The following is a 15,090-nucleotide window of genomic DNA, read 5'->3' on the forward strand; positions in this document are numbered from 1 at the left end:
TGCCATAATTAAACGGGAGGAAACGGGAACTGGCAATTTATAAACGAGGCGGGGTGTAATATCTATAAATAATTCTCGCATTCATGTTTGTACGAACTTCATTTAGTCAATGGAAATATCAGAGGATGCAGATACACAGGATACGGATTATCCCCCTTGATATTTCTGTTCCCTTTGGTGTAACTTACTAATTTTATCTTTATCTTGCATAATAACGGCGCAATACAAAGATTGCAAAACAAGACACTGGAAAAGTATATAAAAATTCCACTCCTTCCTCGAGCTTGTAATTTAAAAAGATAAAAAATTAAAAGGTAAAAACTATCAAGAGAAAAAAAGTATTAAGTATTTGATTCCGCTCGCATCTTGCATATATTAGATATTATTAAAATATTCCGCGAATCATTCACGTTGTTAAAATCGTTGTTAATTTTTTCTTGTACGTCAAGCATCCTTCACTTGGTCTAACAAGTACACGTGCCTTCTAATGTTCGAAAATCTTTTTGTTTAATCACGCACATTCCTGTTTATCAAAAATATTTTCTCGGCAGGGAATGTGTCAAGCATGCTCCTATCTATGAGACTGGCGAACTGACACACGCACAGCTGTCTGTATCGCGAGGACGCGCATGCACGGACGGACAGACGGGCGAACGGACGGACGGACGGACGGATGAACGCACGTACGCACGCACACGTGTGTCGTGTTGTTCAAAGGAGGAAAGAGATCCAGCGTGCTACCTGCGCCTGAAACTGCCCCGGCAGGCACAAAGAAACGAGCGGCGAATAGTAGTGGCTCGAGAGAGCCGGGCCAAAGAATATGCGGCAAAGAGAAGCGAAGATAGAAAAGGAGAGGAGAGAAGAGGAAGGAGAGACAGAGAAAAAGAAAGAGAGAGAGAGAGAGAGAGAGAGAGAGATCAACGACGAGAGATCTCGAGGGAATTACGCGCAGCTGACCCGATCGAGGCACCGTAAGAGAACTAGACACGAGTAAAAGCGCCAAGGACTGAAATCAAGAAAGAAAAAAAAAAAGTAAATCGTTGTCAATATGTGATGCAGAAAAAATATATAAAAATTTATAATATATGGAAATAGATCTCTCTTTTTTAGATCTCCTTTTTCATTTTTATTTGCGCATTTTTTATGCTTACATAATCCTCCTATAATGTTTCTTAATGTAAGTTTAAAAGACAGTATAATGGAATATTATTGTAGACTAAATAAATATCTAAAATCAAAATCTATTCGAGAATTTATTCGGTGTTTCGCGATGCAAATTAAAGAAGTAGCAAGCAAGAAAAACTCACTCTTCTGTGAGGAGCCTCTTTCTTTCTATCATCATCTCAAATCGTCTACTTTACGATCTCATTTTTCCTCTACAACTTCTGTAAAAGTGTTGTTTTATTATCTTATTATTCTTTGTATGATATCCTTTGCGTTATCATTGCGATTGCATTTTCTCTCTGTTTTCTCCATTTTAGTTATATCCATTCCCTCCAATTCTCTCCCGCCGACGCGGCTTATCCCAAATAATAAAATAGATTCCTTTCTCCGTCTTGCCTTTTCTCGCCGCCTCTTTCGCGCGTCCCGATATCATTCCTTTTCTCTTTCTCTCTCTCTCTCTCTCTTTCTCGCCGCGTCTACCGCCGCAGATGGCTGTCATTGTTCCACTTTACGGGAGCGCGATTTCCCGAGATATTCTCTACCTACTATACTACTACACGCCACCTCCGCCACCTCCTCTCGCCTCCCCCGCCGCGTTTCTTTCTCGACTGCTCACCGCGGTATGCCAACCTTCCACTCCACCATATTTCTCTCCGCGTACTCGCACGAAGCGGCGGCCAGGAGGTGGTAGTGGAGGTGGATGGATCCGCGCTGCGGCCCCCACGGACGCCTACGAGAGCACGTATACAGGCGGTTTCAGGAGGACAGGTCGATACTTCGGGGGAGCAACGCTGCTCGGGGAGCAACGGGGTAATCGGTACTCGAGCGAAACCGAGGGGGAAGACTCGAGGAGTCCTTTCCTCCTTCGTCTGCGAAATTCCGCGGAAATCTTATTTAACTTAGGCGAAACTTGATTATTCTTCTGGATTTTAAATTGGTCACTACTTTCAAGTGAAGCGTACGAATCGCGTTGACAAAATATTCACGAGAAGTGTGTGTGTGTGTGTGTGTGTGTGTGTGTGTGTGTGTGTAAAGAATTTTTAAATACATACTTTCAAATATACTTTACTTGTTTGATTTTTAAACCTTGATCCTTTATCCATTCTTCATGATCACGTGACATACATGTGACGTGTTACGCGAGAGCGTTAAGTTTTATCACGACGGTTTACACGTGACATTAAACATTATAAAATATTTATGGTAAAAGAAAAACAAGAAAAATAAAATATCTGCGTTGAATATCTGCAAAACCTGAGAAACTTCGCAAGATAAGATAAACAGAGTGATGACGTATCGTGCTATTGTGAAAAAAGTTTCAAGGATTGTGTACGTGGTATCTACTTTCGAATAATCTACTAAAAGCGCTCGTGCACCGCGATATGATGACATGACTCGAGAAGTGAATTACCATCTCAAATTTTGATACTTCAGCATTAGCATTCAGAATGACAATGCTTAATGAACAATAAGACCGTAATCATAAAACCTTATTGTTCATTAAGCCGTATTTATCATTGCTCGGAATATCAATGCTGAAGTATTAAATTTGAGATTAATTTGTTCCTTAACTCTTGCTTTTAATTAGGATAAATTATTTACTCATTATTTACTAAATTTACAATGCACGCATATTTTTTTACATAAAACGATAAACAAAGTAATAAAGCAGCTCTTTTATGCTTCGTCAAATTTCCGTGTTTTTAAAATCTATCGAAACGAAATCTCTCAAAATTTATAATAATTAAAAAGTTTATAATAATTAAAAGGTTTATAATAATTAAAATTTATAATAATTAAAAGGTAATATCTAAGAAAAATATTTAAGAAATTAAGGAAATAAAGTCCTAACGATCTTACCGATAAAGTCCTAACGATCTGATATAGCAAGAAATTTATTTTTTTATACAGATAATCCTAATGTAGGTGATGCAACGTAACTCTAAAATGACACAGCAAGCAGTTCGCTTTTTATATACAGATAATAATATAATGTAATCATCTAAAATGACAAGTCAACAATTTGAAAAATGAACTTGTATCGCTTTGTGTCCCGCATTGTTTCTTTCCCCAAGTATCGACTGCCATTTCTGAGACACCCAGTATACGCACGCACCGGGCGCATATGTACTTTGTCCCTCTCTCCCCCCCCTCTCTCTCTCTCTCTCTCTCTCCTTCTTCTTCTTCTTCTTCTTCTTCTTCTTCCTCCTCCTCGTCTCACGACGAACGTCCAAAAGTGCACCGGCACGAAGGACGAGCCTGCACACGTTCGTTCTCTCTACCCGGGTCTCTATTCTGTGTCCTCCCCTTGCCCTCTTCTCTGCTCCTCCCCCCTCTCTCTGTCTTTCTCACTCTTTCTCTTCTTTCTTCACGAAGCCGGAGAGCATGGGGCGAGGTCCGATTCGAATGCACGTCGCTCGTGGGAAAAATAGAAGCGACGTGCCGAGAGACGCGCCTCGCGTCCGGCCATTCCGGCGTCGCGACGACCTCCACCTTCGAGAGGTCTTTCTGCGCGTCTTTCTGCGAGCTAAAGACGCCAGGGGCGAAGGGGGCGTCGCGATGTCGCCGCGTCCCCAGCGCTGGATATCACAAACGCTTCAGCTGACCGATGATAATCCCTCGTGATTCACCCAACGCCTTACGTTTCCTCCACATCCGCTCGGCGTGTCTTTCTTGGATCACGAGCACGACGCGCAGCTCGTTTCGTTTCCACGCGCGGAGAACGTGACAATGTCGAGTGGCCGAGAGGCACGGACGTTATTTTTCCCAATTGACGAGAAAACTGGAGGTGGGGCTGTGATACGTCGCGATAGATGATTTATTTTTCAAAAAAAAAGAGAAGGAGGGGGGGAGAGAGAGAGAGAGAGAGAGAGAGAAACGAGAGAAATGTGCAAAACGCGAATAGTGATAAAACAAATGTACATTTGTAGGTTCCGTTTTCCATTATGTATGTGCGATTTTTACCGCCGTACTTCCTGCAGTTTCACATGAATTTTCCGCAATGTAGCTGAACTCCACGCCGCGTTTTCTAGTACATCTTTCCGTAAACTTCGCCCGCTGCCGCAGCGTTATTGTTTGTCGGAGTACAATTGTCTCGACTTAAGAGCGAAGTGTAAAAAGACGCAGTTAGAGCCTAAAGAGCGCGATCGAGATCTCGGATTTGTTTCTCTCAACTGTACTTTCTCCTCAAACACCTTCTCAGACGCGAGGACTTTTGTCTTTTTTCCCTTTTCTCGAAAGCCTAAGCGCGCGCTTATCGCGACGCGCGAGGTGCGAGTGAATTCGCGTTGGAAAGAGAGAAATGTTGCGGGGCAACTAATCAGGGTAAACTAAAACTTAAACCGCGATCTATTCCATTCTATTTCTGTTCAAATTTGTTAATTCACTGAATAACGGAGTCGCTCGTTAAAACTCGCGTGCTCCGATCTTCGATCGTCCGCTCCATTTCTTAAACGCGGACGTGACACTTGAAAGGAGCTGAACTCGCACGCGTGTTCCCCCGCATCCGGGAAAGATTATACGTTCACGATTACCCTATCCTTCTCCTGCCCCTCACCCCTCGACGCCCATTTGCGGAAATCGGAGAGAGAGAAAAACCGGCGAAATCGCACCGAGGTTCCCCTCGCGATGAAATAAAGGAACGAACCACTCACCTCTCGCGATGCAGCAGGCAGATACGCTCCTTGGCGACCTTCAGCTTCTTGGAAATGATCTTCTTGAGATTCTCCACGGTGTCGTTGCGATCCACCGTGAGATCGAATTGGCCGCCGGTAGTCGGCGTGATGCACACGGTGATCTCGTCCTTGTCGACCGCGGTGGCCGCGTTGGCCGCGGCCACGCAGCCACACCCCGGCTGCGGTGCCGGCGGCAGCTGCGGATGCGACGGCGGTGGCGATGGCGGCGGCGGCGGTGGCGGCGGCGGTGGCGGAGGCAGCAGCGATGGCGTCGTCGTCGTCATCGTCGTCGGGCAGGAGGTAGCGGTGGAGCCGCGCGGCCCCGGGAACGCGGCCCTTATCGAGCTCCGGTCGCGGCACTCGATAGGGTCGCCGGCGGCGTCGTCGCCGTTGGTGATGTTGGTGCTGGTGCTGGTGGTAGAGGCGGCACTCGCATCATCATCATTGACCGTCCGCATCTTCGACGTGGTGGTCGCGGCGGCGACGGCGGCGTCGTCGGTCTCGCTTCCCATCGCCGTCACGTCCGACGTTCGCGACGGACCCGTGGTGTCGTCCATCCTGCCACGGTGCTACGGGGGACTACCGTCGACCGAGCGGCACTGCGAAGAACCAAGAACTTTTTCTATCTTTCTCTCTCTTTCTTTTTTTCTTTTTTTCCCCCAACCGAGCACGAAGAAGACAACGACGGCAAGGACGAAGACGGTCGGTCGACCGGTCGCGCTCGCGACTACGCTTTCCGCCGCTACGCGCTCGCGTGTACGTCCCACCGTCTGCCCACCTCCTTCTCCCGCTTCTCCTCCCCCCTTTTCCCTTATCCCCGCCGTCGACTTCTTCTTCACCTTCCTCCCCCTTGCCCGGTTCGCGGGACCTCGCGCTCTCCTACGTGTTCGCGTCGTCGTTGCCGCCGTCTATATGCATGCACCTGCACCTGTACTCCTCCCGGCGCGTCTCCCCGCCACTTCTTCCTTTCCCCCTCCCAACCCTCTGCCGCTCGACGCGAGCGAGCGTCGGACGAGCGAAGGCAGCCGGCAGCACCCCGAGGAGAGCGACCGCCGTCGCGCGGAACGCGCACGCGGCGAAAAGGAGGTGGCGGACAACAAGCGACGGGGACGAAACACGAAGAGGGAGAGCGGGAGAGAAAGACACAGGGAGGGAGAGCAGGGAGAGACGTGCGCGGCGCGCAAGAGGCAGGCGGAATTTCTGGCGTCGGCGGCGCACGAGGAGATCGCCACGGGAAAAACGGAGGCGACGATATAGCAACGCGATCGATAGCAACGCGCGATAAAGTCGCGAGCAAGTAATCGCGAGACCCCGCTAGCCTCGGGAGGGAAGTGAGGGAACACTAGTCACTGCTTCGTACCTCCTCCTCCTCCTCCGTCTTCTCCTCCTCCTCGACGGCACTGTGAGACACACCACAGACAAACGCGACGACTCTTCTCCACCTTCCGCTCTTTCTCCTTCACAAGTGGCAGACTTCGTGTTCCTTCTTCCTTGTTCTGCGTCTGGCGCCTCTTCTTTCTTTCTCTCGAGAGATCCTGTCTGTCTCTTTTTCTCGTATACGTTATCTTTCGCTCACGCACTCCACGTATTCACGGCACGCACGTACGCACGCACACGACCCGCCCTCGAGCGCTCGAATCCTGCGACTAGCAACCGAAAACCGGAGCTCCCGGAGCTTCTGCTAAATTCCCAGACCCCCGGCGGTCGCCGTACCCGTTCTACGAGCGAATGCGCGGTCGAAGCGGCACGACGCGAGCCGAGTTGAGCCGAACGCAATCGTATTGACGGAGCGGCCCGACACAAGCCGAGTCGTGCCGAGCATGGTCGTGCTGCCGAAATTAGCCGAGTCGAGCCAAGCGCGGTTTATTCGAATTAATTACTGACTTCGATCAAATTCCGATTAAGTTCTCAATATCTATATTTCTTATTGATATCGATGTTTAAATTAATTTTTTGTAAACACATAATATGGCACACACATAAATGATAAAAATAGAAATGGAGACACGATGAATCATGTAGAAATTTTAAGCGATCTTGTCGATTGATCATTATTATAATTAACTGGCAGTTGTTAATTGCTATATGATCATTAAAGCTTACTATTGTTAAAGTAAAACTTGTGATTGTTTCCAAGGCAGTCGTGTGAGTTCATTTTTTCATTTTCAAATATTCTTTAAATATTTTTAATATTTTATAATTTTCTTTTTTATATACAAAATGAAAAAATGAATGCTCTTATTTTAATGAACGAATGTTACGTTTTTTACTTTTTGTGTAGAAATTTTTCTGAAAATTAAAACAGAATACCGAGAAAAAAAAATGTTTTTTTATAGCATACACATCACATTCTTATGATATATAGCCATGTTATAAAAAGAAAGAAAGTCACAAACCTTATATTGTAATGGACACTAGAAAACATTTAAAATAAAATTTAGAAATCTAATATGAGAGAAAAACATTGTAGTGTGGCTTAAAAGATATCTAGAAAAAATAGTGATGAAGAAATATTCTAAATCAACTAAACTTTATATTAATAAAAGTTTGTTATTCTATTGTCAAATGATATTTTTAATCTGACATAAATAATATTCTAAAAACTTAAATATCTTAATTTTTATCGACAATATTTATAATTTCATTTAATGAGGCTAATTGATGAAAATCGAGCGATAACAAATCAAGAAATGACTAAGTTTTAAATTTCTATCTATTAAGAATTCTTGTAAAAAGATATGGGATTGACCAAACGGTAAGAGAAAATTTCTTTATTTTTCATAAAATATCTTTGCACTTATTAGTTTCATAGAAATTTTTACTACGAGAATATTTTGATATAACTTTGAACTTATCAATCGATCTTGACAAGTCTAGGTCCATTGTATATTTTCTTAACAATTATAGTAAACAATTCGTTGTAATAGCGAAAATTTAAGAATACGATAAAATCGTGTTGTAGTGAATAAGATATTTAAAATAAGATATTTCGATGATTAAGATAGTTAAACTCAGATGTGTATAATACATGCATATATTATAAAGCAAAAAAAGCAGTAAAAAAATTCTTTTAAATATTTTACTATATCAATGAAAGTGATGTAGTATTATTGTAGTAATTCCAAGAAAAAAAAAAAAGAATTTGCAATTGCAACACGATATATGAAAGAAAAAAATCACAATTACAGTTCCTTGAAGTATTCTTTGTATATACTTTGCTGAATTTAATTTTAAATTTACAATTAGCTTTCTTCGTTATAGCATTCTCTTATTGTCCAACAATCTTATAATTTTCTGTCTTGATTCATAAGTATATCTATCTATGTGATATGTAATTCACACATACACATACACATACATGTAGTGATATCAATAATAACATTCTTACAAAATGTACTTTACAGACAATCCTGTCATGTATACATGTATGTACACTTTCCTTGATATGATACAATGATTAATAAAATGATTTTGATTAAAGCATATACATATAATTTACATTGTTTAATTTGGCAAGTCTAGCTAAAATAGAAAGTCAATTGATCACTGGTAAATTTACATTGAAAAAAATCTACACGCTATAAAATTATATATTTACAATTACACCTCAAAGAATTTGAGGATCTAAAAGTATCATACGTCATTTAAGATGACATTACTTTCCAAGCTCGGGATGAGTTAAAAATATATCTATTTCATAAAAATGTCGATCAAAAAATATATCATTGTGCATTGCAGATTTAAGTGACGTACCAGCGTAAAGGAACCGGTAATGCGCCAAATATGATCACATCATTTATCTTCACTTTATGTATAGTTTGTGTAGTCTAGTTTGTGTAGTACGTATATCTTGTATGATACACATACATTCCGCAGATATTTCTCTTGTATTATATGTTTAATATTCGATATAATAAAATTTAAATTCCATCTATTGTTAAAACTAATGAACGATAGATAAAATTTCGTCTAAATTGTTGAACTGTTGAACAATTTTTGAATAAGAGAAAAATTAAGGCTAGGTTAAATGTTTGTATGCAAACGCGTTTCCGCGTGCGCAAGGGACGCAAAAATTCATGATCCAAATTCTATCGTGTCTTGTTCGATCGGCTTGAACTCGTAGTCTCCTCTGCCGTCCATGTGTAAGTAATACTAGAAACAGTAAATAGAAAATAATGAACGCGATAATAAAACAACACTAAACTCACTGAAACTCACTAAAGTCACTGAATATAAATTCGTTTTTCATAAAATTAATCATTATCAAAAAGAAAAGACAAATCGATATTAATACCTCGTGATGCTTCCAAAGAGAGCGACGATGCGAGACCGTGAACAGCGTAATGTTCTTTTGTCTGCAATATCTATACATAGAATCCTCGACGTCGACGCTGACAGCGCTCGTGCACTCATCCAAAATCGCGAATTGCGGTTTATGATAAAACAATCGAGCCATCTTTGTAAAAGAAGGAATTGAGAAATATAAACTTAGCGCTATTGTGATATAATAATAATAATATAGTAAAAAATAAATATAAATAATATGCTCGCATTATTTAAATTATCAACTAATTCTATGATTAGGTAATCTAAGTCTGTTCTATGATTAGATAGTGATTTGTTTTTTTAGTTAAATTTCTTACATGATTTATCTTTTTTTTTCTCTAACATGGAAAAAAATAAGTTAGTTAAAACAAGATATAATTAAAAACAAGGTAGCAATTTAAAGCAAATTTTTTCATATGATTAATAATGTTATTAATCATCTTGAAAAACGTAAGAGAAAAACAAAAACTCACTGCAATACGTTGCTTTTCGCCACCTGATAAGACATCCATCCAATCGGCGACCGTATCCCAACCCTGTCCTTCGCTGTTGGCGTTGTTTTCTCTTTCCAACAGATGAATCAACTGCACAAGTTCCAGGAACTTCTTGAGGTCCTCATCGTTAACATTACCGCGCCTTATCATCTCAGCTTTCGTATGGGGATATATAATCTGGTCTCTCAATGTACCCAGAGTCATGTAGGGACGTTGCGGAATATAAAATAATTTACCACGCGGTGGTTTCGTAATGGTTCCAGACCAGACCGGCCACAACTAAACATTATGATCGGAAAAATTAATAACATTACTGCGTTAAAACGCTACTCACATAGATAACTCCAAGCTTAATTTATCACTTTCAGTATCAGATCATAATCTAGAAAAGACATTAAGAATCGTATCATATTACGATTTAATCAACACTAATAAAATCAATTCAGTCAAAGACGATAACGAAATGATTTATGAAATGAATAATAAACAAAAACAATATAGATAATGCAGTACATATATATAGACACATACTTCACCAAGAATCCTAAACATGGAACTTTTGCCGCAACCGTTCGGACCGCAGACCAGTACATTCATCCCCGATTTCACTTCGAAGGACAATTCCTTGATGAGCACGTCTCCGTTCGGTGTCACTAAAGGAACGTGATCGAATCGTATGACATTGTCACGCGGCACGATCTTGCCATTACCAGGAAAACCGATCGCATTATCTTTATAATCCGAGATCATCGTTCTCTCATACTTCCCGGCATTCAGATCATCGAGGACTTTCTTGATCTCGGTGACCCGCGCTGTGAATCCTGCTAAGCGTGTTAATTCCCTTCCAGCCATCACCAATCGACCGATCGCTTCAGCTAGTTTCACCAGCATCCGACCGTATGTATAGTACGATTTAAACCTGTGATTGGGTGTGCCGGAGAGTATGGGATGATTCTTCTGAAAGAAGGGGATGCTTACTGCGTAGAAACCAACCACAGTAGCGAAATCTGAAAAAAGAAAATGATAATATTAAAAAATATAAACACAATTGTTCGATAAATTGCGATATTAACATGATAGTTATTACTATATAAATCACATCTTACATTTTCCGACGAAATTATCTACGACGCCCATCAAGACCTTGAATTCTAAGAATTTACGAAGATGAGTTATCTACAATAAAGAAACACAAATGACAATGCAAAAATAACGATAGTATTGATAAGCGTATATAAATAATCTCAAAAAAACAACTTACAAGTTTGTGAAAGCTAGTTAATAATGTCAATTTCTCTCTGTTATTTCCTCCATAAAAAGCTATTTCTTCCGAGTTAGTGATCAATCTTGAATTGATATGACGATATTCTCCTTCTAAGCGTTGCTCTTTGACCGTCATTGTTCCGATAGGTTTACGAAGATGAGTCAAAAAGGTGCCAGCTACTACTAGGTATAAAAGTATCAAGAATGGTGTCTGGAAAAAGGAAAATTATCTGTAATGTATAATGTTATGATTACTAATGTCCATTTTTAGTAATGTAAATTAATTCTAATTCTTTTAATCTCTAATTTAAATTTAACTCGTTATCTTTTTCTAACGCTTGTAACTAAAAAAAAGAACATAAGTTAAAGCGAGATTAAAATTAACATATATTTATAATACACATAAATGAGAAATAAACGCTTGTGTGTACCTGCCCACCAAGAGTAGATGTTAATCTATATACATAAATACCAATGTCCAATAGAGGTTTCGCTACATTGCTATAAAGATCTGTACAGCTTTCACAAAATTTGTCAACATCTGTAGTCAACAGTTGATCTGGATTCGCGATACGGGTATCCAGATTGCTCATTTTATAATAGGTAAAGCCTCTGCAAAAAAAAACTCAGTTTTAAATATTTTAAATACTTTGTGGCAACATTTTTTATTATGTAAAAAAATGTTACATGTAAAATATCTCTAATTTATTTTAGTCATAAATTATTCAAGCGTAAGCTTGAAAAATACTGCCAATATCAATGGCAAACCAAATTCTTGCAAAGTCATGTACAAACGAGAATACAAAAACATACGCGCATCGTGCATATGATAAAAATACATTAGTTCCAAGAGTATCGTTTTATAAATGAGAAATTGAAATGAGTGTATCTTTAACACCGGGGCAGGATTAAAATATACAAAAAATATATGTTTACTTACTTAAGATAATGATCCAACAAATTACGTGTGATATTTGTGCGCAATCTCAACTTCATTTCACTTATACCATATTTTAGTATGTTGTTTACAATTGATATCTAAATTAATACAATACAGAGAATATTAACATATTAACATTAACTTTTTTTGGTAAGTAAGTTGAAGCTACATTAGTAGCTATGCTATTTAAAAACATAAGACTTCTATTATCACATTATGCATACAATCTTCAGATTAACAATACCAATATTGTATTCTACTTACTAGCGGTATCACAGAGAACAGAGTTAGCAAATATTTTCTGAACAATGGTCCATCCATATTAACAATTGACCTGGTGACATACAAGATTTTGGGTCAGAGAGATAAGGTTTTTAAGTATTACTAATACAAAAGAGTACTGCACATACGTTTCTATCAGAGTGCTTTTCTTGATGAGCCATAAGTCGCACAGGGTCCTACCGACCAGGGCACTCGCCACTAGGAGCACATAGCCAAACTCTGGTGACAAGACACCAGGGATGCCAATCCTGAGCAACTGACAGAGCCTGTGAAAGAAGATGGCATTGACCTGTGCCTTGGGGCCCTTTGGCTTTTCCTGTGGAGGTTACAATCAATGCAATCTCAACCCATGTTGTTGGTCCCAATTTATGTTCTTACCTCCTTAATGACATACTGAATATCGTTGCCGACAGGCCACTGGTCCCTACAAACATAGTGTTACTCAATGACAATCGTAAGAGTGGAAATCGCACGCGTGCGGCCAAGATTAACGCCCAGATACTTACTTGATCTTCTGCGAGCGTCTCCTGCTGCGATTCCTCAGTATCCAGATCAGCGTGCTGACTGCCACCGCACCGGCCAGGGTGCGTCTGGTGGCAAATTTACTGAGGGCCGGTGCCATCTCGGTGTCGGGTTCGCTCGCGTGTTACCAGTTACACCGTCCTGGCGCGACGGCTTGACTATCGCGCGTGGCCTTTGCAGCATAAAGTCGAGGACACGGACGAGCGGACGAGTCGAACGACGTAGTCGCGCGAGCAGTGGCGGGTAACGATGCTGGTGGGAGACGGCTGGGCAAGGAGAGAAGGTAAAAGAGAGAGGGCACAGCGTAATCAGCAGCATTCCGCGTGGACTTTCCGCGATCGCGTAACAGCGTGCACGATACACACACGCGCGCGAGCCACGAACGTCTGCTACGCGCGAACAACAAGGATGAAACCAGAGATCGCGCTCCCACACCATTTTTAACTTTCTTCCTCTCTCCCTCCACCAAACTCGCGTGGATCCTGCAATCGTCGCGCGCGCACGCCGCTCTTTCTTCCGCACCGGCGGCGAGAGAGCAAAAGAGCTCGGAGTCACTCGAAATTGCGATGTTCGCCGCGGCTGCGGGCCACATATTTCATGGCTGTGGCACGATGGTACTCGAGATTCCCGAAGTCGGGATCTCACGGATGAAGCGATGAAAACTCGCGATTTCTCCATTATTTCAGAAAATCAAATATATAAAGTATAAGAAGTTGCTCCTTGACTCTTCTTCGTCAGAAAATGCCGTCATTTTATCGTAATGTCAGAAGTATGCAAATGAAAAAAAAAAAATAAATAAAGAACGTTGAGTCAACAATATCGAATATAATTGAAAATGTTGATTTAAAGGTCTGCGCACAATAGAAAAAATATTACGAACAGGAATAAATATTAAATTTTGGAAATGAAAATTCGGAATAAAAATTAACGCACAATAAATATAAATAAATATAAAATATCATATCTTATACTTACTTACTTGTATTTATTGTGCGTTATATTTAATTTTTATTCTCAATTTTTATTTCTAAATTTATTCTTGTTCTTAATATTTCCTCTATTGTACGCAGGCTTAAGTAGTCATCGCGGCTATATTGGAATTGTAACGTCATAGGTGAGAAATGATACAGTAAAATTTATTGACCTAATTTGCACCTAATTTGCAAATAAAGAAATATTTGATTAAAGCAACACTTGAAATAGCTTTAAGACATTTGTGAAAATAGATAGTTGATATCCTTCCCTTCCTGATAGTCAATAAATAGTCGTAAAAATCATGTAAAATGAAGCCTGTTCAAGCAGAAAACACACGATTTGACAGCTGTTGAGGGAAGTGAAAAATATGCTTTTATATTAAAATTCAAAGATAACTTTTGCTCCAGTCCATTTTTACGAATTTGATGAGTACGAAACAAGTCACATCTGCACAATTAAATATATAACAACAAAATTAGGTGCAATAAAAAATTTTGTTAGCACGATATATTGAGATGAACAAGGACAAGGATAAAATAAATACGGATGATCGCGAAATTCCTAGTTGAATTCCAAGAGCCTTAATAATTAAATAAATGCATTTCTTTCATTAATATTATTGAATTAATAAGATTATTTTTTCAATTACTTTTGATGTTGTTAACTACATTATTTTACATTGTTCTTTGTGTAGAAGATTCTCAATCAATTCGTTAATTTTTGCCTCCTTTTGTCTCCATTTTTAAAATTAAATACACATAATAGATATAAGTAAAAATTACAGAGACTTTTCTCTTTTCCTCTTCCATCTATCTTTTCTATGAAATAAGAGAACTTTTCTTTTGATAGATTTTTCAAAGATACTTGCAAATGGAGAAAAAAAAATGAAATTGCAAATTTGATTGGTCACGCCATATTGCCCCGTCGTTCTCCTAATACTTTTTGAATGTCGCATAACATGTTCCAACCAATGCCACATTTTCACGGATTAAGTGGCAAAGTGATATCCTTCAATCCTCCCCCTCATTCTGCGGTTGTCAAATCGATTATTTTTGTAATATTCATATTTAACCTAGACGGAATTTTAAGCTACGAGCGCAAGTAAAATAAATGAAGAGAATGATCGCTTTCGTTCAAATCGATTCAATGTAACGCGCGGTTTACCCTATAATCGAGGGATGAGGAAATGGAAGAAAACGAGACAAGTGTGATAAAGATGAAGTAGGTATAGAGAGAGAGAGAGAGAGAGAGAGAGAGAGAGAAAGAGAGAGAGAGAGAGAGAGAGAGAGAAATTTCCCCCTTTTTCATCTTCCATACTTCCTATATCTTCCTTTTCGTTTTTCTCTTCTCGCTGTTTCGACTTGAATATAGAATATGTTAATATAGAATATGTTAATATGCTAATATATGTTAATATAGAATATGTTAATAAAAACACAACAAAACATAT

The 15,090-nt window shown here is 39.9% G+C and overlaps 2 protein-coding genes across 5 annotated transcripts in view; both read right to left on the minus strand.

The window, feature by feature from the left end:
- LOC105433934 (uncharacterized) overlaps positions 1-6,576 on the minus strand; it is a 40,246-nt gene extending 33,670 nt beyond the window's left edge. For 2 of the 4 annotated variants that reach the window (XR_016138407.1, XM_089073063.1), the window contains exon 1: positions 4,818-5,671. Coding sequence is in view for 3 of the 4 variants with exons in the window: in XM_089073063.1 (XP_088929189.1) it covers positions 4,818-5,395 (578 nt within the window). In the remaining variant the exon portion in view is untranslated. Of the gene's footprint in view, positions 1-4,817; positions 5,672-6,198 lie in introns of those variants that run through there. The other 2 variants (XM_089073064.1, XM_089073066.1) reach the window with 2 other exon arrangements.
- A 1,017-nt stretch (positions 6,577-7,593) lies between these two features.
- On the minus strand, positions 7,594-12,785 carry Pmp70 (ATP binding cassette subfamily D member Pmp70). The gene is made up of 12 exons (XM_011649446.3): positions 12,650-12,785; positions 12,522-12,567; positions 12,272-12,459; positions 12,126-12,195; positions 11,862-11,959; positions 11,353-11,533; positions 10,920-11,132; positions 10,765-10,834; positions 10,190-10,665; positions 9,638-9,937; positions 9,133-9,294; positions 7,594-8,990 (listed from the first exon to the last, which is right to left on the minus strand). Exons 1-12 carry the CDS (start codon positions 12,763-12,765, stop codon positions 8,913-8,915), a joined length of 1,998 nt encoding a protein of 665 aa, XP_011647748.2. The 5' UTR covers positions 12,766-12,785; the 3' UTR covers positions 7,594-8,912.
- Positions 12,786-15,090: the final 2,305 nt, after the last annotated feature.

The sequence above is a fragment of the Pogonomyrmex barbatus genome, unplaced genomic scaffold (assembly GCF_055798465.1).
Source record: "Pogonomyrmex barbatus isolate J1 unplaced genomic scaffold, ASM5579846v1 scaffold14, whole genome shotgun sequence".
In the NCBI taxonomy this organism is placed as follows: domain Eukaryota; kingdom Metazoa; phylum Arthropoda; class Insecta; order Hymenoptera; family Formicidae; genus Pogonomyrmex; species Pogonomyrmex barbatus.

Coding starts and splice junctions, on each gene's coding strand:
- Pmp70 (XM_011649446.3), bottom strand. CDS start 12,765: ATGGCACCGGCCCTCAGTAAATTTGCCACCAGACGCACCCTGGCCGGT. Junction 12,196..12,271: donor AAAAGCACTCTGATAGAAAC/GTATGTGCAGTA, acceptor GTATGTCACCAG/GTCAATTGTTAATATGGATG. Junction 11,133..11,352: donor CATCTACTCTTGGTGGGCAG/GTACACACAAGC, acceptor TCCTTTTTCCAG/ACACCATTCTTGATACTTTT.